Here is a 26,687-nt window from a genome sequence, read left to right on the forward strand (position 1 = left end):
TTCAGTTCCCTTTCTTTGCATTTGTGTAACATACAGGTAGTTTTATTTACTACCATTACTTGACAAGTATTAAGAATGTATAAACGTATTACTGTTTTTAACTTGTAATTGTAACATGTTTGTACCAGTGATTTATAGTGTTGTGTGCTGTGTAAGAGAAAGTACTTTACTTCTTAGGCTATCTGCTGTCCTTCAGAGGTCCTTTCGTTTTCAGTTTTCCACACTTCCACTAAATTAAAAAGTTATTTCATTAAAATTGGTAATTAGATCTTAGGGATTATTTGGCTCAACTCATTCATTTTACTGATATGGAAACTGAGGCTTAAAGAGATTGAATCAATTGCCCGTGGTTATAGAGCTAAATTGGTTCCAGAGCCAGATGTAGGATCTTTTTGCCTGCTTTTCTAATTCTTCCTGTTATAGAATTTTACTTGTACAAGGTGCTTTTATTTAAAATTTTCTGGGGGCGCCTGGGTGGCGCAGTCGGTTAAGCGTCCGACTTCAGCCAGGTCACGATCTCGCGGTCCGTGAGTTCAAGCCCCGCGTCAGGCTCTGGGCTGATGGCTCGGAGCCTGGAGCCTATTTCCGATTCTGTGTCTACCTCTCTCTCTGCCCCTCCCCCGTTCATGCTCTGTCTCTCTGTCCCAAAAATAAATAAACGTTGAAAAAAAAATTAAAAAAAAAAATAAAATTTTCTGTTATGTAATATTTAAAAAATTGTAGTGCTCACTTAGCCACATGTTCACATTATCAAATAAGTCCTCATTTTTTTTGAAAAAAAGTTATATCTAGTGTGTAGGTGGAGACCTCTAGTGGTTGGCTTAAGCACCTTCCATTCAGGTTTGACTTTATGATTGATATCTCTTTCAGGGAGTTGTTGGTGGAGTGACTGGGATAATAACAAAACCTGTGGAAGGTAGGTTGAGAATGTCTCCTTCCTGTACAAAGTCTGAAGAATTGATACATAATAAGCATAACAGATGTTATTGCTACTAGTTATTTAATTGAGAGAATTTCTGATTTTATGCTCATAGTTTTAAATTGGTTTTAAATGAATGTACTTTCTTCAGAAAGTAGAGAGATTAAGTAATAGATTATGATTCAGACTTTGAATGTTATTTTCAGCAGGACCATAGTTCAACTGGGTTCCTTTAGATCCTCAATAGCAATAGATCTTTTTTTATCCTATTAAAAAGGTACTTTATTAATTGCAGTCCCAGTTGGCTTCTTTGCAGAAATTGACAAGCTGATTGTAAAACGTGTATGTGAATTCAGGTGACCCAATATAGCCACAACAGTCTTGAAAAAGATCATAGTTGGAGAACTTACACTATCCAACTTAAAAACCATAAAAGTACAGTAACTAAGACAATGTACTGGCATATGGACGGACATAGATCAGTGGAATAGACTTGAGATTCTAGAAGTAAATCCTTACATTTGTGGCCAGTTGATCTTCAACAAGGGTGCCAAGGTAATTCCATAAAGAATACCCATTTCAACAAATGGTGCTGGGACACCTGGATTTAAACACAGCGTTAATGTGTGTGACAGCAACTCCACTTCTAGGTATATATCTAAGGGAATTGAAAACATGTGTTCACTCAAAAACTTATGTATAAGTGTTCATAGAACATAATAGCCAGAAGGTGGTAGCAACCTAAATGTCTGTCAGCAATTGCATAATTAAAGAAAATGTGGTATATCTCTACAATGGGATGGTATCCAGCTGTGAAAGGAAATCAAGTGCTATTACAAGTAGAAGATGAATGAACCCTGAAAACATGTTGCTAAATGAAAAAAAAAAAAAACCAGTCACAAAAGACCACATATTGTTTGATTGCATTTGTAGGAAATGTCCAGAATAGGCAAATCCATAGAGATGGAAAGTAGATTAGTGATTGCCTAAGTCTGGGGGGCAGGGAGGAAGGAGTTAAATTGCACAGGATCAGTTGAGGGCAGGTTGGGGGAAATGGCGAATGATTGCTAATAGTCATGGGGTTTATGTTCGAGATGATACAAATTTTCTAAAATTGATTGTGGCAATGGTTGCACAACTCTCCTATACCCAAAAGCATTTAATTTGTATACTGCAATGGGTATGTGAATTATATGGTAAGTGAATTATAATTCAGTAATGTTCTTTTATTTGAAAAAAAAAAGTAACACTGCTTGAAAAATCTCTTGAGGGTAGAATCAAAAAAGAAAAATTTCTGGTCATTTCTTAAACCTTAGATTCTTGGGTCTAAGAAGCAGTGGTTGTAAAACTTGAGCACCACTCAGGATGACCCAGACAGCGTGTTAAAACACTGATCACTGGCCTCACTTTCTGACTCAGTAGGTGTGGGGTGGGGCCTAATAATTGGTATTTTTAACACACTTTGAAAACCACTTTTTTTTTTACATTTTATGATTAAATTCACCTTCTTTAGAAAGCCAAAATGTAGAAGGTTCCTAGGTAAAACAGTTCAGTATTTGGCTCAGGATTTTTTGAGTTCAAACTTGCTTATTTTAAAATATCTTTATACATTCATTGTCCTTGGTTTTATGAAGGTGCCAAAAAGGAAGGAGCTGCTGGATTCTTTAAAGGAATTGGAAAAGGACTTGTGGGTGCTGTGGCTCGTCCAACAGGTGGAATCATAGATATGGCCAGCAGCACCTTCCAAGGGATTCAGAGGTAATTAAGTACATACCATGTACAAGGCATGTGTCTATGGACTTACGGTAGCTAGGAATACATAAATAAGTTAAATACTTTGCCTGCTCTTAAGAGTATTAAATTCTGACTGAAAGCGCTTACAGATTCACAAGGTGGAGTGCCGCCAGAAAGGAGTAAGAGGAGACAGTTTTATGGTTCAGTTTCTCTTGTGTTCAACAAATGTTTATTAGTATCTACTATATGCCAGGCCCTGTTCTAGATGTCGAGGATACAAAGAGTGGACAAGTTAGTCCCTGCCTTTGTTATTTTGATATTTTCTTTCCTTTAAGAAAAGTTGGCGGGGGGGGGGGGGGGGGGAATTGGAGTCGGACAGACTTGTTTATAATACTTGTCGCATAATAATGGACCGGTTAGTTAAAATCACTCTGTTTTTATCAAATATTGGTACAATATGGAATGTGGTGCAGTATTTAATATACATATATATTTGTATTATTTTGAAAGATTCTCACATATTTTTTGTGCTTATTCTGCTGCCTTTACAGGGCAGCAGAGTCAACTGAGGAAGTGTCCAGGCTCCGACCCCCTCGTTTCATCCACGAGGATGGCATCATTCGCCCATATGAAAGACAGGAATCCGAGGGCTACGATTTATTTGAGGTATAAATTCTGTTCTTCATGGTCACGGGTAAAATTTAATATTAAAGATCTCTAGGACGAGGATTCCATGGGTGTTTCTTAAAGTTCCCGATTCATGAACTTCTTGTAAGGATTATACAGGGAACATGGTTTGTAGAGTAGAATTTTATTGTTTATTTATTTTTTTTGTTTTAGCATAATGTTTTAAATGGGAATAACGTCATTTTTTTTTCTGCACAGGAACAAAGCTTTTTTGTGCAGAAAGCAAAGCGTTAAAAGAAGTCTTAGGCTTTATTACTGTTTGTGTGGTAGCTCATTTAGTTAACACTGTTAACTTTGGTCTCCTGCTTTATAGCTAATTATAGGAATCCCACTGCTTCCTTTTCTCCCAGCCAAATTAATTTATTTGGACTACTCTGTAAATCTAGATTTATTCAGGTAAACAGAAGCTGGAGGAAAGAAGAAAAAAGATTATGTATAATTATCTTTTTAAACCTTAAAAATGTTTTAAGGTGGATTTTTTTTGGTTTTTATTTTAGTTTTAACTTTACTGCTTTTAAATAATATATACATATGTAAATTGCTTTTCTCCCTTGACTGGATTCCCCCACCCCGCAAAAAAAAATTTATTAATATTTTCCTACTTTGACTTCAAAGTAAAATGACTCTCCATTGTTCTTAGCCTTTGGTTTTTATTGTATGTTGATACATTTTATCTTCCTGCATGCTTCTAACTTTATTTTCTTTCTTTTTCTGCCTACACAGCAAGAACTGGAAATACAGGAGTAAATGTTTCCTATGCTACTACTTGATTTCATCCTTAAAAATCAAAACAAACTGTGGTATTAATTGACTGTCTTTGATTTATTTAGATGGATTGTTCATTTTAATTAAGTTTTCTTTACAACTCTCACCTCTCTCTCAACTTATTGTACTGGCTCAACTACAAATTAGAATGGTGGTATCCCTGGTAATACTGTACAGGAATAAGAGATTAATATGAAATATCAAAGGATGTAGGAAATTAACTCCCTTCTTTTTTTAGTTGGTGAAAAACTTATATTGAGTTCAGAGGCAGACAATTTTACTATCATTTTGAAAGTTTTATCTTTTCTTATGGTATTCATGTACTTTCAGGTAAATCAGAAAAATAAGAACAATTCTTATGTCCAATCTGTTATGTGTTCTTTCTATCTGTGAGTCCTGATGATGGAATGACCTAACTATGTTTCACACAGCACCCCAATTTACTCAATTTATGGGGCTGTTAACTGGGGCTTATGTTTTAATAACTGAAATACAAGTTGCTGTTGGTCTGTCCTTAGACCTCAAAGAAGCATTGAGACATGAATTTTGAGAACATGTGCCCTTAATCTCTTTTTTTCTTTTTTTTAACCTCTCAGTACTCTTGCTGGACAAATAGCAATCATTTTATAATGATGTTACATAAATATCAGCCCTTGGCATTTTTACTTTTCAAAACTTGAATCTCCTTGTTGATTATGCTTATTTCACAGTTATTAGTTTTACTTAACATAAATAAAAGTTGAACGTGTAATTAGGCAAATTATTTATGTGTCCCTTGAATTTATAGCTATCTTTAGTTTTAAAAACCAATCCTTTTTAAGCTTTTAAGTTTTTAAAGAGGATTTGTTATCTTAGAACAAAATAATTATAAACTATCATTTTGAAATTAGTACCCTCATAGTTAATTTTCAAAGTAAATTGCAGTTTGATTTCTTATGATGAATGATAGAAATGTTTGATTTGACCTAACAGCATCTTATCTAGCAGCTTTCATCCTTCTCCCCAAAATTGAAACCAAAGTATAAACTTACATTTAATGCGTCATACATTTGAAGAGAGTGAAACTGCTAACGTACAACTGTTCAGTTGGATTATATATTTTTTAAATTGTCGTTACCAAAAGAAGTAATTGAATGCTTATTTAATACAAGCACTTTAAAGGAGAAAAAATGACACCCAAAGATCAGCCTAAAACTGTAGCTGACAGACTCTTCTTGTGCCTAGATAATTGAGGGTTGGCAAAAATGTCACCGCATGTACAATGTCTGAGAACCAAGCACAATAACTAATCAAGATGCTGTCTTAAATCATCACTAATAATTACCCTTCCTTCTTAGGTAAAAGTAACGATTTTTAATTTTCTTGGATATATTGCAATTTTATGAGTCTTTTGGGAAATTGTGTAACTTGTTTACATTTTTTTCTTATTGTTTACCTTTTGTTTAGTTCTTTACATTAGTAACCTTGTGATTTCCCTTTTTTCAACTGCATGTCTAGAAGCACAAAATTCAATAATTTTTATTATTTTAGCTAAATATATCTCTGATTTATTAGTTTTTGTTATTATATCAGACAACATTTTAAAGTTTAATATATTATTGTAGTTACTGGAAAAAATAAAATGATTGTACATTAATGAGAGGACTTGCTAAATTTTTCCATAGGTGACAGGGGTAGGCATGGATAGTTAAATTTAGGCTGTTTGATCCCTTGCCTATCTTGCTGTAATCACTTAGGTATGAAGTATTTATTGATTATCTAGACTGTGCTGGATATACAAAAGAAATGAAAACTTCAGTCTTCAGGGACCAAGTATAACAAAACTTGTTATCGGGGTAAATATTAAAGAACACTGGAGTGTAAAATTATTCCCTCCTAGCCCTCTTACTATAATATGGATGCATTCTAAATAATTTATTTGGGAATCTTTTCATTTACCCCATTTTCTTTTTCTCTTGAGTATTGCTCTGTATTTTTCACTAAGCTTTCAAAATTACTAAATCATACACTGTGTTTTCATAGGATATACTTTTCTGCTTCACCCTTATTCTCCTAAGATACTGTTCACACATGCATATATATATATATATATACATATATATATATGTGTATATATATATATGTGTATATATATGTATATGTATGTGTATATATACATATATATACACATATATATATGCACACACACACATATATATATATGGCCAGTTTTTATTTAATATTCACTTGGTTCACATACTTGTGACTGTATGATATTTAAAATGATGTCTGTTGCTTTTTTATTTTAATTACATTTTTCCATGTTCATAGAAATGCTTCACTCTTAATTCTTGCATTACCTTCTATTGAGGTAACCTTCTAGTGTGTATTTGATCATTCCAAGTTGTTCGCATTAAAGATGCTTCTGTTATTTTACTAACACTAATAATTCTGTGATAAACATCCTTATAAATATTGTTTTTTCATATATTATTTCCTTAGAATTTACTTGAAAATCTTGAATGCTTTTGCTAAATATTGTAAATCTATTCTCCTGCTGCCATCAGTGACTGAATATCTTAATCTGAATCTCAGAGTGTAGTGGATTTTAGTAGTGCTTAAAATAGTTTCTGGTAGTGTAGTGTGGTGATACATTGCCCTTTAAAGGCTTTCAGTGGTTCAAAGCACAATACCCTGATAAACTAATGAAAGTGCATATGAAATGGGAAGTGGGTAGTATTTCTTTTACATTACATCTCAAATCTAAATATTTTAACATTTAAATTTCAAAGCTGAAAATAAGTGTATTGAATCATTATATTCATTTCCCATTTTTCTTTATTATAGAATTTAAGGTATAAATATTGAAAGATTTTGGCTAATTCTCACAGGCAGGATGTGAAACAAGTGACTTAAATTCCACTTGTCTCTGAGACTCATTCTGAAGATGAGATCCTGTTTCTTTGGGGATTCATCTTTGTTCATGGCTTTTCATAACTGTCAAGGAATAACTGAACCAAGGATTTTCTAAAAATGTGTATTTAAGCATTGAAATAATAACAAATGTGCTTTCTCTGCTTGTGATTATTATTAGGTTATCCTTTAATAATATTGATGTTGTATTCTTGGTTATAAATGTTATGGTCTTGTTTATTAGGTATGTTTATGTTCTGTAGTTTCATATACATTATATCATCTGATCTTTAATCGTGCATTATAGATAATGTCAATGATATTTCATTAGCATTAGCTATAAAAAATAACTGTTTTTAATGTGTGCCAATTCAAATCACAATAGTTTGGAGATAGTTGAAATGAAAATAAATGTATTTTAATGTGCTATTTATACTTGAATTATTTATGCTTGTTAATTGTCTTTAGCAATAAATTGTGCCAGCTATTTGAAATCTTAGAAACTTCATGTTTGTGTTAATATTGACATAATATTTTCTTTTTTATCAAGAATATAATTTGGTGTATACATTGGCTTTTCATGCACATTTAATCTATAAGACCACATAATTCAAAAACATTAAATATCAGTTCTCTTGGAATTTTATTATTGTGGTATATTTATCTCTCTGTAAATCAGTGATTCTTCACCTTTGAGAAGGGTCACAGACCACTTGAAAAAATCTGATGAAAAATATGAACCATCCTTTGAAAAAAGTTGCAAAACCACATTTTCAAAACTTTATAGTCTATTTTAGAGGGTTCATAGACCTTCCAGGTCCTTCCTTGGACCCAAGGTTAAGAACCCCTGTAATGTTAATGTCACACTTTTATATTTGCATATATTATATTCCGTTAATGAAAATGTGTGATTATTTCTGGTAGATATTTTTAAACTGCTGAGTTATCACAGAATGAGGTATATTTTATCAGAAGATCACTTAGTAAGTATTTAATACAGATTTGTCGTTTAAGGCACAGTGGAAGTTAATTTATAAATGTGCTATAAATATTTTTCTAGTTTCATGTGCCAATATTGTGTTTTTGTTTCTAATAATTCTTTTTCCTAACTAGCACTGTTACTATAATAAACTAATACACAGTATTGGAAATACTATTTGGATGCATGTACTACGCAAATCTTGAGTCTTGTTTTCTTTTCAGAATCATGTTAAAAGGTTAGAAGGAGAGACTTATCGATGCCACTGTGCTATTTCTGGAAGCAAGAAGACAATCCTTATGGTTACAAATAGGTATTAAGTTCAAGTGATATTTTTTCAAATGCAAACTATATAGATGATAAGAATTTTGAAAACTATCGTGGCAGAGGGTTTGGAGAACTATACTTAAATTACAAGATGTTCATTGTCAGTGAATCACAAAGATACACTCTAGATGGGTCCTTTGAGGTTGTCTATTCCAACCCTCTCATTTTGGAGATGTTGAAACTGAGGGTCAGCATGTATCCCAGTTACACTACTACTGAGAGACGGAGTCTAGAATGGACTCCATATGTATAGTAGTCATATGTTACATGTGAATTGTAAATCCAGCTATGGAAGCTGAATTCATGAATCATTTTTTCTTAGTAGGTTTTATTTTAGATGATGAGAACACCTTTTTAAAGGATGGTATTACTTCTGTGTGTTTTTTTCCAATTTTTTCTAAGTATTTTGGGAGTGGTAGATAATTTTTCCAAATGTAAGAACTTGGACTACAGTACGTTTATTTTCCTGAGATTTATCCTACATCACTTACTCCAAAATGGCTAGTATATATTAATAATCTTCAAAACTTTCTTAAGTTGTGTATTTCATAGGACCAAGCTAGGGTAGTTACAGTAGACAGAAATCTGAATTAGATTCTTTATTACACTGAAATATATTTGAATGGGAAGGAGAGAAAGTAAGACTAACATGACAGGATTTTGACTTAAACCATGAGCTTTTTCAGTGAGTCAACTAGTTGTATGGTTTGTCCATAAAGTAAAAATATTCACAGAACAATCTAAAAAGCATTTTTTACTGATTGGACAAGTAATCACTTATTTTTTATGCCCACAATTTTATAGTGTATCCATTTTATTAGGCCAAAAACAATGTTTGTTTGTATCATATATTGTACTTAGCTTCAATGGCAGTGTGTTAATTCATTTTAAAATTGTATATCTTTTATGTAATTCAATACTAGGTAATGGAAATCAGGGGTTTTTTGAGGGGTTGTTTCTGGTAATACTTAATACTTTAAAACTTGTTTGATTTAGGCATTTTTTGGGACTATTACTGTGCACATTATATACTTGGTTTTTCTTCAAGTAAAATGAAAAATCATAGTAATTTTAAATCTGGTCGCTTACAGAGCTTTTTGGGAGGCAGTTAGTAAAATATTCCTGACCAGTACAGTGACTTAAGTCTCCTTGTAGCTTTAGAAGACTCTAGCAGGAATTTCTTTGATTGAAGTAATTATCATTATGCTGATTTGTTTTACCTTTAATGCTTACTTAAAAATGGCATTTTGTCTAAAATTGGTGTTTTAAAAAATAACTCTTTTATTGCTAGAGTTATGCTTATTCATTGTATTTGATACAGATCAGGAATCAACAGAGTTTCTTTAAGGGACAGATAGCAAATATTTAGGCTTTAAGGGCTATACTATTTCCCAGGTACTTAGTTTCACTTTGATTTGGCTCACAGCATAGTTTGCCCACCCCTGATAAAGACAATAATTTAAAGGATGGAAATAAAGTAACCGTAATTATGGTTTGTCTAGAACAGAACTGGTCTGTACTTTTGTCCCAGTGAAATTTTTAGTAGCTATCCCTTTCATTCTTAAAAATGTCCTGGTTTGAATCATAAATTATGATAGCCCCTAAAAATAGCCTTTACCAGCAATCCCACCAGCCAGCTGGTATATCTCATTTTTACATTATACATATTTTGTAAAAACTATGTACAAAAAATATATTATGTATATGTAACTAACTTAGGTTGTTCACCTAACAGTGTATTATGATCATCTTCCCAAACCATTAGATATTCTTTGACAACATGATTTTTAATGACTATACAATATTGTATTTATGGCTATACTATAAGTTTTTCAAATGCTACCTTACTATTTGATAATCAGTTTTTTCCTTCCGACTACTGTATTATTATAAGCACATCTTTGCAGCTGAGTCTTCTTGCAGCTAAGTCTATAATTATTTTCTTAGGATAAGTTATAATCAATGGGATTGCTGATTTAAAAATTGTGAAGGTTTTTGAGGCCCTGTCTATTGCCAAGTTGTTTTGTCAGAACAGTTGTAATTGATTTTTTTTTTTACATACAACTAACAGTACAAGAGAATGCACTTTATTTTGTGTGTTTTCCTAAGACTAGTGTTCTCATTTAAACTTTTTGGGTTTTGCTAACTTAATGGGCAGAAAATAATTCTTTGTTTTAATTAGCACTTGTTTGATTGCTAATGATTATGAACATTTTAATATATTCATCTATGTATATTTTCTATTCTATGAATTGCTTTTTCATATCCTTTCTCATTTTTTGTTTTTTTTCTTACTGAATTGAAATAGCATTTTGTAAGTTAATATTATCCCTTTTTACCCAATGTATTATTAATATTTTCATGATTATTTTTTGAGTTTTCCAATATAAAGGGCTTTTAATTTTTTCATATTGAAATTCATCCAAAATTTGGTCTCATTTTTTTTCTTATCAGTTTTTAGGAAAAAATATGAGTTCTCATGATCCAAATTTATTAGGCTATATCTCCACTAATTAATCCTCATTCCAGCTTAGTATTTTATTTTAGTAATCTTCATTAGGAAATTGTTCTCCAAACAGACATTTTTTTTTTTTTTAACCATCTGTGTTAGTCTGTGTTGGCTGCTATAACAAAAATACCATAGATAGGTGACTTAAACTACAAACATTTATTTCACTCCATTCTGGGGGCTGGGAAGTCCAAGATCAAGGTGCCAGCAGATTCTGTGTGTGGTGAGGGCTCACTTCCTGGTTCATAGATGGCTGTCTTCTTGCTATGTCCTCCCATGGCAAAAGGGGTGAGGGTGTTTTCTCAGGCCTCTTTTATAATGGCACTGATACCAATGCTGAGGGCTCCGCCCTCATGACCTAATCACCTCCCAAAGGCTCCAACTCTAAATGCCATCACAGTGGAGTTAGGATTCCATGTATGATTTGGGTGAGGATGTAAACATTCAGACCATTACACTAGCAGTGTCTAACAGAAATAGGGACACAGATAAAAGTTGTATCTCTGTCCGTTCCTCCTCTAAAAGAGGGACCTAAACGTCAGTGATCTCACAGTGTGCTAGAGGCTAAGATAAAGTGATAAACAGAGACTCTGAAGACAGAACAACCTCTCAGTCCAGTAAGGTGAGAACCGAGGTGTTATGGGGAAGGTGTTAGGGAGAAGGTACTTGAGCTGTGTCTTGTGGAGTATGGATTTTTCATATAGGTAAAGAGCAGGCAATCAGAAGCATAAAAGATGAAAATATGGCACTTGGAATAATAAGATCATGTGAAATGGCTGGATTGTAGGATGTTTGTAGGGAATCACTGGGAGATGAAATAAGCCATAGGTGTCTGCGCATGACATCTGAAGGGTATAGATTTTATCATTAATGTGATGGAAGAGTATTAATTTTTTAAAAAGTATAGACATTTTATTGCTCATTGGCCCAGCTTTTCACATAAAGGTATATGCACATTGTACACACATGTCTTTTTTAAATTCCCATTGAGACTTGTACACAAGGACTAATATGATGAAGTTTGCAGTTTAGAAGAATCTCTGGCAGCAGTTTGAATGCTGAATTGGAGAAGGATCAGAATGGAGACAGGGAGACCAGTTAGAGACTGGTTAGTTTTCTATTGTTGCACAGAAAATTACCGTAGAATTAGCACCTTAAAACAACACAAATTTACTATCTCACAATTTCCCTGGGTCTGGAGTCAGCGATGGCATGTCTGGGCTCTCTGCTCAGGGTCTCACAGGCTGAAATCAAGGCATAAGGCTTCCTTCCTGAAGGAAGGAAGTGGAAAGGATCCACTGCTAAGCTCATTTAATGTTGTTGGCAGGATTCACTTCCCTGTACTTGTAGGACTAATACCCCAGTTTCCTAGATCTCTGTCAGCTAGGCACCTGCTATCACCATCTAGAGCCTACCCTCATTTTGGCCATGTGGCTTTCTGCATCTTCAGCCCAGCAACTGCGCTCTGGATTCTCAGTCTCTGACCCAGATTTAAAGGGACCTTGTGGTCAGGTCACACCCACGCAGATCAAACTTTTTCTTAAAATCACCTGTGCCGTATAATAAAACCTAATCTTGGGGGTGAAAGCCATCATATTAATAGTTGCGAGGGTTTATACCAGTCGATAAACCCACATATACTATACGCAGAATCATGGGGACCATGTTAGAATTCTGTGTACCATAGAGACCGTGGCAGTTACCCTGATAGGAGGTGGTGAGGTCTAAACTAAAAGAATCAAGACTGATAGAAGGAGCAGCCTTGAGAGACCAGAGCTTGGTGACTGATTAAATATAGAAGAGAAGGGAATAAAAGATGACCTTCTGGTTTGGGGCTTAGGTACCGAGGGGGTTGGAGCAAGAGGAAGAGAATGGTAAATGTGGAGCGAGAGGAAGAGAATGAAGGAGATTTAGACTGGCAGGAGGACAGTAATGTTTTTGGCCTGGTCAAGAGAGGAAGGAGTTTAAAGACAGTGGGAATGATGAATTTGCATTTGACACAGTGATTTGTAATAGTTATCTGTAACACTTAGCTCTTGTGGTTCTCTTCTGGGGCAGGAGGTGGCGGGAAGTGTAATCCACTTTCTAGAGACTGTTTGGAATATGAAGGGGTGTGGAAGGATGTCACAATGATCGGAGGGCCCTACCAAGGCTGGGACTTCGGATGCTGAACTTCCTACAAAGCACAACACAGTCCCAACTCAGACCCAGATCACAGTTCCTCTGCTGAAAAATACAGTGCTGGGGGTTTATTTTTATTCCTACCCTCCATTGGTTACCTAGTTCATTCATCTTTACCTTCTAAGCATCTGGAATCTAGCTTGCTCTCTTCGCTTCTCACAGCTGCTGCCTTCACTGACATTCTGTTTCCTGGTGGGAGTATTGTAGTAACTTTTTCCTTTGTCTACCCCACCTCTCCTCCCTTGGCCACTAGATCCATGACTCTAAAATAGGAAACTTTATCATGAAAGTTCCCCTTGCCTGTAGGTTAAAGTTAAAATTTATTTAAATGGAAAAATAAATTTTTTAACACAAAAAATTCTTTAAGATCTGCCACTAATTTTCTCACCTCTGTGTATATCCATCCAGCTACAGACCTCAACATTCCTCAAATAAACCTTCCCTTTCTTGTACTGCTGTTTATGTCAGTGATCTATTCCATTTGTCTAGACTATCATTTTCCTTTCCCACGTAGAGAACTCCTTTCTTTCAAAAATCAGCTTTTAGGGGCGCCTGGGTGGCTCAGTCAGTTGAACGTCCGACTTCGGCTCAGGTCATGATCTCATGGTTCATGAGTTCCAGCCCCGCGTCGGGCTCTGTGCTGACAGCTCCGAGCCTGGAGCCTGCTTCAGATTCTGTGCCCCGCCTCTCTCTCCGCCCCACCCCTGCTTGCGCTCTGTCTCTTTCTGTCTTTCAAAAATGAATAAACATAAAAAAAATAAAATAAAAATCATCTTTTACGCCACATACTTTACCCACATAATCAGTCCCTCTCTCTTGTGCTCCAGAAGAATTTTCCACACTGCTATTGCACTCATCCAACTGTGCTGAGATATATATTTACGTGTTTATTTGTCTTCTAACCTATAAGTACCTCTCAGGCAGAAACCGTATCTTTCTTGTTTTTCCAGCACCCTGAATATTTGTAGAATTAACTGTTCCTCTACTTTCCTAATCATGCTCTCTGTAATGGAAACTTTAGAATCAAGTATGGTTATATCAGTAATTAATCTGAATCACACACTGGGAAATCAATGTAGATGGCCTTTAAGGACTCTATGATTTTTCTTTTTTTCTTTTTCTTTTTTTAAATTTTTTTTTTTTTTTTTTTTTTTTTGCTATTGAGTAAAATGGGATACTCACTCTGTGGTACAGTACATTAGTGTTAAAGTGTTCAAACCTGATATTTATTAATAGGCCTAAAGTGAAACTTTGCTGACATTTGAGGTTTCTGACATTTCCTGCACATTCTTTCTTGACTGGAAGGCATAGATGATTGACAGTAAAGAGCAATTAATAATTTTCCAAGTGAAGCCTTTTCAGGAGCTTCTGCCTTTATTGCTTCCTGGATGAGAGTACAGCCTGTTCCTTATGTGTTTTAAAGATGATTTTAGTATTTCGGTCAGTTTTTAAAAAATTACACTTTTCTGAATTTTGCAAGATTGGCAGAAGGGGAATTTTTGAATGTCTGCTATGTTGGTTGGTAGGGGCCGTATTTGCTCTTTATTTGACAGCTACCTACCTAGACTTTTTTTTAATAGGAAGCGTACCTTTTTTTTTTTAAGTGCCAGGTTATATTGTTTACTGAGCTAGTTCCATGTCTGCCATCCAGCAGAGCAAAATATTAGACTAATTGTCTTTATCACCACTTGCCATGTTTTGTTTCCTTTTGCAAAACAGGCGAGTGTTGTGTATAAAGGAAGTTGAAATCCTAGGCCATATGTCCATAGACTGGCAGTGTCCATTTGAAGATTTTGTGTCTCCTCCAAGTGTCCATGGAAACCTGCTTAAAATTTCAGTCAAGGTAAGAATAAATGAGTTGCATGTTCAGAGCCAAGAATTTGTTAAGTGAGTGGAAACCAGTGCTTTCTGGCTCTCTTTTACAGTTAACAACACAGAGTGTTTGAAGGATCATGGTGAGGATGATGATGATGATACTATTATAATAATATGGTGAAGTATAAGGAAAGATGTGTTATAATCACTTATTTGTGTACTGTACTTTTTTGACAGTCCTTGATTGTGTTGAGTGAAATATCAATTCTGTTCAATGAAAGAATTAGGATGTTGATACTTCCTTTTTGGCAGAATAAAGCATTCGTAAATAGAATATTTTTTCTAATGTCATATGAATAACTATTTTGCTGCAATCTTAGATGCTTCTGGAAAGATTCCCTTTTTTAGGTTTTTATAAATTAGATTATTATAAATATTTTATCTGAAACACTCATGTTTTATCATAGTTGGCACTTACAAAATACTAATACAATTTAAGTATATAATACTTTCATGTCCTTCTGTCCCCTCATTTTCCAAGAAAGAACTTTTTAATTACATAGCAAGTAATTAGCAGAATTGATGCCCTCCCCTTTTGCTTAGTTCTCAGACTCACTTTGAAATGTGTAATTTTTATTATATATGATATATTGTAAATTTATTTTCACCCCTTAAAAAAACACCACAAATTATCATTCTAAGAATGGTAACTACTAGAGTATGTATTTTCTTCTAAGCAGTAATGATGTTATCTCTATTATTAAAACCATCTGAAAACTATTTATCATAAAATTTAGTAGTTAGAGATGTAGGTACTTTTATCCTTTAATTTATGTTTTCTTTTCACAGAAGCTCACAAATAAAAGAAATTGCAAAACAGTACCATTTTGTTTTTCAGCCTCACCTCATTGTAGAGTGTCAAAATCGAAAGAGCCTCTTGGTATATGAAACATAATTTTCAGACTAGGAAAGACTGTGTCACTCTGCATATATATTACAGGCTCCTGGGTTATCACTCTTCTTTCACATCCGTGGTGAAAATTGACTCAGTGTGTTTTACATTATGTAAGAATTTTATCTATCAGCCAAGGAAATGAAGGAAGGATTTTTTGATTTGTCAGATGTGGTGAGTTATCAAGTGCTGTTTCTGTAGGCTATTTATCGTAGCCTGTAGAAAGTCATTATTTTGTACAGATAGTTGTGTAGTCATCCGATTTCATAAGTTCTAACAGCTCACACATATGGAACCACTAGCCTTGTACCAAAATGATTTAGTACTTACCATACCTGAATAGGTATATTTCATTAGTCTATTTGTTATAAAATAGAGTTTACATTTAAGCATGCAATTAAAAGTTAGGATTTTTTTTTCTTCCCCAGAATAATTTTTCTTCTGTCATTGTTTCTTTTGAAACAGGAGCAGAGTCTGTTCCACAAAAAAGACAGTGCCAGTCATGGCTGCCGGCACATTTATCTGCAGGATAACGCCACAGCAGAGGTAAACAATTTATTTTAAAGAATGACCCTTAATTTTTTAGCTGAAAGATTTTTTTAATCTGTTATAATAATACCCATTATTTCTCTCAAAAGATCTTCCAGTTATAACTCTGGATGGATATGTAAGCTTAAAATAATATATTGCAGGCTTAATGGAGCAGAAGCGTCTTATTTTGCATTGCCTGTTTGGATTGCGTATTCTTATCCTCTGCTGTCGGACCTGTGTGGAGAGCTTCAGTTCTTGCTTTTAGACCTTTCTCCTTCACATGAGCCCGTACTTGTCTTTACCATTCATAACAAATATTTTATTTTACAGAGAGTATGTAATGCCATTGGTGATGCACAGTCAATGAGACACCAGCAAAAATTAATGAAGCAATCATCACTGAAACTTCTCAGGCCCCAGACACCATTTTAGTCACAGATCCCAGGGGGCTGCTACTGGGAGAAAAACCAACCATCAGTCTTGTCTATAAATCACTCTTTTTTATCTTGCTAAAGAGAATTTTTCAAGCTATACTGTAGTTTTAGAATTATTTTCCAGGATAGTGTTGGATTTTCCATTTTTTTCCCTTTACTTTTGACTCTAATTTTGTAACTCTGTGTTGTCAGCAATTCACTTTTCTGCACTGCCACTCAAATGAGTCAGACCCTCAAAGAAATATCACTTTAAACCCAGAATGAAATTTCCATTAATGTTTAAATTGTGAAACAAAGGGCATTGGGCTTGTTTTTAATTAAAGTTCTTGTTGAAGAATAAGAAAAGAGCTTTGAATGACTATTGTTCTTTAGGAGGTTTTGGACAAACCTTTGGACAGATACTGGGTATTTTATTTAGGGGTAATTTATTCAATAATTGAACTGAGATAATATTTTGGGGCAACCAGGTAATTGAAGAAAAGCCACTGAAGGAAGAAATGACATGTTTCCTATTTTATTTTCATGTTATTTTTCTCCTAATAAAACACGTTTTCCTTTGGTGCTTACTTTTCTTCCTTGCATTACAGTATAAATGCATATGGAAAATCAAATCTTAAAATATCTGTGGTCCGGTCTCTGTAACGTAGCATTCATGAAACTTTTGAAATTATTTCCATGCTCTTTCAAGAGGAACTTAAATGGCACAATTATAACTTGCTGATGCATGAAAATATTGTACTTTAAGTTTTTCAAGACTCAGAAATATGAAAAGCTCAATATTTCTGTATTCTTAGAGATTGTTTTTTTAATAAATTGAAAGATTTTTAAGGGCATCATAAATTAATACTTAATGCATACCTTGAAATGTATTTTAAATACTTACAGAAAGAATGAAAAAGTTAATTGTGTATATAAGTAAAATAAGTCATATATAAGAACACTGTGGAAAATAACTGGTCAGTGTGTCCTTTGAGGGAGCAAGCCTGTGAGAATCTGTTCGGCACAGTAATATTTTTGTCGTTTCCACACCTCACTTACACTGACCAGAGATATACTGCCTACAAAAGCTTTTTTAAAAATGCTTAGAAACATCTGACTTCGGCTCTGGTGATGATCTTGCAGCTCATGCGTTCAAGCCGCGCATCAGGCTCTGTGCTGAAAGCTGGAGCCTGGAACCTGCTTTAGATTCTGTGTCTCCCTCTCTCTCTGCCCCTCCCCTGCTTGCACTTTCCCTCTCTCTCTCTCCCTCTCTCTCTCTCTCTGACACATACACACAAATAAATAAACATTTAAAAAAATTTTTTTAATGCTTAGAAGTATTTAATTTCCTTGAATGAATCGTTACATTTGCTTCTGGTTTTTACATGGCATTTATTTCAAATCACTAAATTCATGGTGGAATGAAGATGTGGATCTACTTGGTTTGCTCTGTTTTTGTTGATGTGTGGTAAAGTTTCTACTATCTTTATGTTTTTAAAGACCAGCCTTAAATCTTTTTAGTTATTGTTTACTGTAGACTCTAGAAAGAGGATATAATAACTAATGCCCTAAATATTTGATCTCCGATATAGAATGGTGGTCTTTGCCTTTTCAACATCTTTTTTTTTTTTCTGTGAAGGAAAGTGTCATGCATAAAACTTCCAGCCTTAAACAGAATTTCTGCATCAGTGGTTAATTGCAATTTATTAAATGGAGCATTATAAACAGAATTTCACAGCAAATGTGCTCGTATTCTGTGTCTTTAAAGCAGACTTAATCAGGAATTTGAGATATCTGATTATATGTCTCATATGAATCACAGCTATTGACAGTGTCCTAAATATTTAAGTAAATCATATTGTACTGATGGCATGTACAAAAAACATTGAACTAAAAGAATTCATAGAAATATTATAAATTCACCATCTCAGTTGGCATAGAAATAAACTGTCAAATATATGTAACATTTTAATTTGATTTAATCCCCTGAGACTGAAATAATTCATTGGTAAAGTGTGATGTCTTTTGTATTTTTAAAAATGCTTTCAGAGTCATTTACTTGTGTAGGAACTGAAAGAAATAAAACGTTTGGTGCCTTGTTTACAAGGGTGAAAACTTTGTGGGTTTGTGTTAAATGTTCAAATAACATTTACTTCTACTTTATCTTTCCCTTTTCCTCTTCCAGTCCTGTCATAGGGAGAAGTTAAATTAATAGTTAGGGAGCACTTAAAAAATGCTAGTTAGGGAAGGGCTTTGCTGAAAGGTACTGAGCCCCTTTACCACCCTGGAGATCTCTGGCACAGGTCTTCAGTTGGGGGTGGGGGCGGAGAATACAGAGAATGTATTTGACGAGGGCCCAGCTCCTCCACTTTGCAATCCTGGGCTGCTTTTGCACTGGGGCTGTGCCTTCTGTGGTTTCTATTAGTTACTGACGGTGCAAGGCAAGGGTACTAGGGCAGGTCCATTCCTGGGAGACAGGAATTCCTCTGATAGCTGACAGGCTTGAAGACTTTTCAGTGGCCTTGCAGAACCTTTCTTAGGTTGCATGATAGTCTGGGAGGCTCCTACCAAGTCTGTTCCTCTCCTCTACCCTCCTTCTACTCCCTTCCTGGGAGAGACTACAGATCTGAAGGCTATCCCGGTACTGAATTAGTCAATAGGAAGAACAGGTGCATGATTGTGTGTACTGTCGCAAAGTGGGGGCATCAAAATAAGAAAGAAAAAGTGCGTAGATGTGTAAACCAAAGCTTCATGTGAACTTCTGATCTAGGGTGAATTTACTTACATGTGTTTCATGATTTTCAATTATGTATGGGAGAGGACACTTTTTTTTTTTTAATTGGCCCTTTAGGCCTCTAAGTGTATTGATCTGGTGCTGCCTCCATCTGTATTTTTAAGTGTTCCACATGCATTTCTAAGGCACAGCCAGGACTAAAAATTAATGCTCTAGACTGGAAACAATTAAAGAAGAGTTCTACAAATATCAGTGCCAATTAAAATAGAGAGCTGTAGTTACTACCAGAGCTATAAGAACCATCTTTCTACTGAGGAGAAAACCAAAGATTCTTGAAGAATAGGAGATTATTCATATCACAGATCATCTGTCCTTGAGGTGCAGGTCCTTTTGGTTGTAAATGACTGCCAGAATGTCCACTAATAGTGATGAAATTGGGTTTAATGCATGTGTGTGTTGGTTCTGAAAAGAAATGGAAACTCACTGGAGCAGAGAGGGAACACATTTTCCTTGGTAATTGTGCCTATAGGAAGAATTTCGGCTTATTCTTGGATTCATGCTTGAAAGTATTTTGAGTTACAAGGCTATATCATTCAAATACTTAACATTGAGCTGGAAAAACCCTTAGAAAGGCTTTTTGTTTGGTTGGTTTTTATATACAACAGACCCACCATCCCTTACCAAATTTTTAAAAAGTTCTGGAAACTAAAAAGGTTTGCATAAATTTGAGGTAAAGATATTTGACAGAAAGTTCTGAACTTGAACTGACAGGAGACTAATTTTGGCATTTATTATATTTGGTAGAAATGAGTTGGGCTGTAGCAAAATTAATATATTTGATTATGGGGTATGGCTCCAGATTTCACTGGAGATATATGAAGCATATTGTCTTTCTAAAACTTAAAAACCTTTGTATTCTGAAACACATCTGGCCAAAGAGTTTCAGATAAGACAATGTAGATCTGTATACCCTCAAAATTATCTATTTATTAAAGTTGCTTTCTGAATTTTAGAAATAAACTATAGGAGGAGCAACTGAATTTTCTTCTACTTCAGACCATGCCACTGTTCCATTTTATAGTTAGGCTGGAAAATTGTTTTGATACAATGTTCAAAGTAATCGATGTTGACATACAGGAGACTGAAATGTTACCATGGGGTGGTGCATCATAAAGATTTATGAAGGGGCACCTGGGTGGCTCAGTCGGTTAGACGTTGGACTCTATTTCGGCTCAGGTCATAATCTCATGGTGTTGAGATCGATCCCAAAGCCCTGCTTCAGGCTCTTTTCTCTTTCTCTGCCCCTCCCTCTCCACCTCCCCACCCCCACCCCTGGCTCACGTGCGTGCGCATTTTCTCTCTCTCTCTCTCTCTCTCTCTCTTTCAAAATAAATAAATATTTTTTTAAAAATAAAGATTTATAAAAACTCTGGGGGAAGAAATGCAGATTAGAACAACATCATGATTTCTGTCCCCCTTGTATATTAATTAAATATCCGGTGGATGAATAGTTTTTAGGATTGACCTCTAGTGGGAAAATAATTCAAATAGTAAAGAAATAAGCTAACATGACCCTCTAGTTTGATAATATCCACTAGGATAATAGTAAACACTTCATAAAGAGGATTTAGTTCTTCAGTGTTTTGTTTGTTTTTTAACTTGAAGAATGACCAAGTGGCTTCCTTAGAGATTGACTATAATGCTTAAAACATCCCTGGTGTGGCTTAAATTCCATGATAATTTTCATCAAAAGTAGATTTCAGATCTTGGTCTTTGGGTTTGTTTTTGTAGAAAACATTTACCTTACACCTTTCTTTTTTTCCCCTCAGACAAACCACTTTTCCCCTTGGCCGTCATTTAAGCTTTATACCTCTTCCCTTTTTTTTATACATCATTTTACTTCTTTTCATGGTACCTCTCTATTATCAAACTCTCTTCATTAAGTAGATTTTATACTGACATCTGGTGTACTACAACCCAGGGGCCAAACAATATGTTCTTGCAAATAAAGTTTTCTTGGAACACAACCACACGCATTCATTTGTCTTGGTTATGGCAGTTCCCATTCTATAGTGACAGAGTTGGATAGTTGTGACAGAGGCAGTATGGCTGACAAAACCTAAAATAGTTACTCTCTGACCCTTTACAGAACAAGTCCATCAATCTTGACATTATACTATATAGTGAATCCTACAGGTGGAATAGAAATGAGACACTAAATGATTTACCCACGACCTTATGGTGAGATAGGAGCTAAAATTAGGCTCCAGCACCTACCATTCTCCTTCTTTTATCTCTACTTCTTCCTCTTCATTTTTACTAGAAACAAGGACGCCTGTGTCAATTTTGAATAAACATGGCCAATGTTAGCTTTTTAGGTTTCTTTTAGAACCTCACACCTTTATCCCAAGATTATCTATGTATTTTCTCCTCATCTATGTTTAAGGCCTAACAGTAGTAACACAAGCATTTTCCATAGTAACACTTAAAATCTAAGTTGGCCCTTTGTCTGAATTTATTTTTTCCTGGAGAATTCTTGTATGTGGTCTAATATTATTGTGGCAGTTTACTAGCTAGCAAACATAGCTTTTGATGTGTAAGCATTAGGAAGTAAAAACTTTGGATATAGGACATAAAACTTGCCTCTTTTCTAATGTACAGTCAGAACAAAGATCAAATGCATGCTCTTCTGCCGTATTCAAACCATTAGAGAGTTCTACTGATATCTGAAGCAGAAAGAAATGCCCAAGATACGTACTTTATCACAACAGATGGCCTTACCAAGGAGGAAATTATGTTTTTAAGCACAGTACGTCATATTATAGAGTAATAACATAACAAATGAGCAGGTGTTTGAAGATTGCAATTTGAATGGAAGCTACAACATTTTAGCTTCATCAGAGGCTGCTGCTGCAAATCAGTTAGGCAAGCACTTATTGATGGTTTAAATTAAGAAGCCACACTTGAACAGAGCCCATTTCCCTTCCCAAGGAGTGCTGTTAAAAGATTCTTAACCTACTATGACACTTCTGATATAATCTTCCCTATTTCATTCAATTCAGGTTGATTCACACACACTTTCAAAAATAGTTTAAGAAAAAGGGTGTATGTGTGTGACATGAATAGAGGATTAACAGAATTCTTTATTTTTTAAATAAAAATTTTGTAGACTCTGGTTATTTGACAATCAGTAACTGTCATGGCAGTAGTAGAGTTTTTGTTTCTTTAAGCTAAGCTAAGGGAACCATGCTCGTGAGAAATTCTGAAATAGTTGTAAGGTCTTTGTGACATTTTAATACATCTGGAATTATTAACCATAAATACATTGCAGGAAACAGTTCCTTGCCCACGCTAAAGATTCCTATGGTTAAAGCTTAGAGATCTAGAAAATGCTCCTTTTGGATTGACCCCAAATGCATAGAGTGGAAATCTTGCATGACTATTATTACAATCCAGATGGTGAATGGGTGGTATTGAAAACACTGTTTTGTAAGGGCCTTAAAGACTGATTACCCATGACTTAGACTGGTGAATAAGAATATATTGCCCATTCTACCTAAAATTAATGACTCAATCAATGTTGAATTATAATGCAGCTCTTTAAGAAGCACCAATTATGCTTACTGTTGTTTTTAATTTAAAAAAAAAATTTTTTTTGAAGGAGAGAGATAGAGCATGAGCGGGGGAGGAGCAGAGAGAGAGGGAGACACAGAATCCGAAGCAGGCTCCAGACTCTAAGCTGTCAGCACAGAGCCTGATGCGGGGCTCAAACCCACGAACCATGAGATCATGACCTGAGCCGAAGTCGGACGCTTAACCGACTGAGCCACCCAGGCGCCCCCAGTAATGCTTACTTTTATGTCAGGTTGATGAATTTTAATATCACTCATTTTTTTTTGGAGGCCATTCAGTTAGAGGCCTTTATTTTAGTTGTACTTAAATTCCTAGAATTATAATAGTCCCTAGTTGGAAGGTCCTTATATTCAGCATAAATCTGTTTCCTTGTGGCTTCCATCTGTTGAACTAAGTCCCAAATACTTGGGGCCATCAAAGTAAGAATGACTCTTTTTCTGCATATGGAAGCCTATATAAGGGAGCACTGCATAATGGAATTAAGGACTGGCCACATGTCCTACCATTCATTCAGTAAAGCATGTAAGCCTTCACGTTCTCATCTTTTTCTACCATTCCTGATTACACAGAACTTCATGTCATTCCATAGTCTCAATGGCTATCTCCTAAATACAACAAACGATTTACCTGTACCCATCTCAGATAACAGTATACTGAGCTGAATGAGTGTTAAGCAACCAACTAGGCAGAGTGAAACTTGCACAATTATATATTTTCTTTTGATTTCCTAATAGTAATAAGTATCCCAACCTATTAACTTCCTACATAAAATAAAATTACCCCATTGTTTTAATAATCTCCCCCATTATTACAGTTTATTCGTCTTATAACTTTTTTTTAATGTTTACTTTTGAGACAGAGTGCAAGCGGGGGAGGGGCAGAGAGAAAGGAGACACAGAATCCAAAGCAGGCTCCAGACTCTGTGCTGTCAGCATAGAGCCCGACGAGGGGCTTGAACTCACAAACCATGAGATCATGACCTGAGCTGAAGTCAGGTACTTAACCAACTGAGCCACCCAGGTGTTCCTCATCTTATAACTTTTACTTATGCAAGAGTATTGTTGAATTATCCCTTTTATCACTCTTAATAAAAAGCAAGATTGAATTTGTATGGTACTATAAATTTAAAAATCAAAATAACCCTGAAAAAATTATTTTACCTCTCTCAACCTCAGTTTCTTTGTTTGAAAACAAGACCTTTGGACCAGAACTAGCTTTCTGTAACTGTTAAGGAATTTGGTTATTGATAAAATACTAAGTTTACAATAGTTATTTTTGAGACAGGAGTTGTGTTACTTGAACTTTTTATTGCCTCTTTCTTACAAAATCCCCATAGGCATTAAATGTATATTTTAAATAATCAGTGAGGTTTGGGTTTTTTTTTTTAAACCACAAAGAGTAAAATCTACTTAAGTAGGCGAGATATTGTTGCTAGTACTTGTATGTGAGAATAGTCTGGATGCGGAAAGTACAGGTAACGGTGCCAAAAGAGAGCCTTGATGTGACCTGTGAAGGCGAATGGCCATGTCTGGAGCCAGGCTATTGCTGTGAAGATGGAGTCCTGCTCTTCTTTCTCAGAGGCACACCCTCAGCAGTGCCCTTTAGTTGTCTGAAGATCTAGGCTGTATTTGATGCAGTCATAGCTCACACGATGCCACACCAAACATCTGTAAGATAGCACTACATGGACTGACTGTTTCTGTCCCCCAAAATTCCTGTGCCAACATTCTAACCCCTGAAGTGATGGTCTTAGGGGATGGGGTCTTTAGGAAGTAAGTAGGTTATGAGGATAGGGCCCTCAGGAAGGAAATTAGTGCCTCTATAAAAGAGACCCTGAGACGCCTGGCTGGCTCATTCAGAAGAGCATGCGACTCTTGGTCTTGGGGTTGTGAGTTTGAGCCTCACACTGGGTAAAGAGATTACTTAAAAAAATTTTTAAAGAATTGATTTAAAAAAAGAGACCCTGAGAGAGCCCTCATCCCCATCCACCACATAAGGACAGAGAAGGCGCCGTTTTGTCTATGAAGAAATAGGTTCTCCCCAGACACCCAATGTACTAGCACCATGATCTTGAATTTACCAGACTCCAGAACCATGAGAAATGTCTGTTGCTTATAAGTCACCCAATTTATGGAATTTTTGTTATAGCAACCCACATACACTAATCACACAGGCACCCACTCAGAAGATTCTCCTGCTGGCTAGCCCTGTCACTTGAAATTTTGCTGAAGACCTTGCTTTGGGTAAAGGATTATAAATGTTAGCCATATGGGTTAATTTGCATGGGTTAATTTGCCATATGAGAAAGATAGTAAGCTACTGCCAGGATTAGACTGCCAAGAAATTAGGAGAAGAAATACCCAATAAAAAATGTTAAATAGATACACTTTAAAAGGATTCAAAATGAGATGCTATAAAAACAGAAGAGGCAAATTTGAATAAGAACTAAATAGATCTTCTAGAGATAGAAATACCATTGAAATAAAAAGTCAATGAACAGCCACAACAGTAAATTAAAAATAGCTGAAGAATTGGTGAACTGGAAAATAGAACTGAGTTCATATCCTGGAATGCAATAGAAATAAAGAGATGGAAAATATAAATAGGCAACATGGAGGACAGAAAGAAAAATCCAACATACTTCTAATCCAAGTCCTAGAAGGAGAGAATAGAGAAATTGTTGATATGTTCCAGAATTTATGAAAGATAAGATGCAATAGATGCCGGAAACAAAGTGAGCCCAGAGCAGGATAAATAAAAATAAATCCAAACCTAACATACACTGGATTGAAACTATAGCCATGCAAACACAGAGAAAAACAGAAAAAACAAAACAGATTACAAGAGATCAACAATTAGACTGACAACAGAATTCTCAACATCTGGAGCATCTGGAGACAAGGGGTATTTACATATTTTTGAGAGAAAACCAATTGGCTGCCTAGTTGTGTTTAATTAGCTATATTATCATTGAACAGTATGGACTAAATAATACCATCTTCAGCAAAGAAAAATAATTTCTCACTTTCAGGTCCTTTTTAAAAAAATTACTAAAGGATGATCTTCAGGAGAAAGGAAGTTGAACTCATAAGAAATAAAATATAAGAAGCAATGGAAATAAAGAAATAGGTAAACTTTAAAACACTACTTTAAATAGAAACAAAGGTGCGTAAGAAATTCATCAGAACTTTGCAAGACATGGAGAAAATTATAAAACCGTATTGAGGGGCGCCTGGGTGGCGCAGTTGGTTAAGCGTCTGACTTCAGCCAGGTCACGATCTCGCGGTCCGTGAGTTCGAGCCCCGCGTCAGGCTCTGGGCTGATGGCTCAGAGCCTGGAGCCTGTTTCCGATTCTGTGTCTCCCTCTCTCTCTGCCCCTCCCCCGTTCATGCTCTGTCTCTCTCTGTCCCAAAAATAAATGTTGAAAAAAAAAAAAAACCCTATTGAAGTAAGTCTTAAATTTTCTTAAAAGTTATACAATGTTCATGAATGATAAGACTCATTAAAGAATAATGTTCCAACTTATCTATATAATCAGTGTGATTCTAATCAACATTCCATTAATTGTGGGGTTTTTTTTGTTTTGGGTTTTGTGTGTGTGTGTGTGTGTGTGTGT

At 35.2% G+C, this 26,687-nt stretch overlaps 1 protein-coding gene across 4 annotated transcripts in view; it reads left to right on the top strand.

Moving 5' to 3' along the window:
- The window catches only part of VPS13C (vacuolar protein sorting 13 homolog C), a 194,350-nt gene extending 175,540 nt beyond the window's left edge, over positions 1 to 18,810 (top strand). For 2 of the 4 annotated variants that reach the window (XM_027067401.2, XM_027067403.2), the window contains 7 exons: positions 871 to 916; positions 2,554 to 2,677; positions 3,205 to 3,319; positions 8,201 to 8,289; positions 14,713 to 14,836; positions 16,226 to 16,306; positions 16,622 to 18,810. In XM_027067401.2, coding sequence (XP_026923202.2) covers positions 871 to 916; positions 2,554 to 2,677; positions 3,205 to 3,319; positions 8,201 to 8,289; positions 14,713 to 14,836; positions 16,226 to 16,306; positions 16,622 to 16,723 — 681 coding nt within the window. In that variant the 3' untranslated portion in view covers positions 16,724 to 18,810. Of the gene's footprint in view, positions 1 to 870; positions 917 to 2,553; positions 2,678 to 3,204; positions 3,320 to 4,063; positions 5,443 to 8,200; positions 8,290 to 14,712; positions 14,837 to 16,225; positions 16,307 to 16,621 lie in introns of those variants that run through there. The other 2 variants (XR_008299136.1, XR_008299137.1) reach the window with 1 other exon arrangement.
- Positions 18,811 to 26,687: the final 7,877 nt, after the last annotated feature.

This window comes from Acinonyx jubatus, chromosome B3 (genome assembly GCF_027475565.1).
Source record: "Acinonyx jubatus isolate Ajub_Pintada_27869175 chromosome B3, VMU_Ajub_asm_v1.0, whole genome shotgun sequence".
Classification (NCBI taxonomy): domain Eukaryota; kingdom Metazoa; phylum Chordata; class Mammalia; order Carnivora; family Felidae; genus Acinonyx; species Acinonyx jubatus.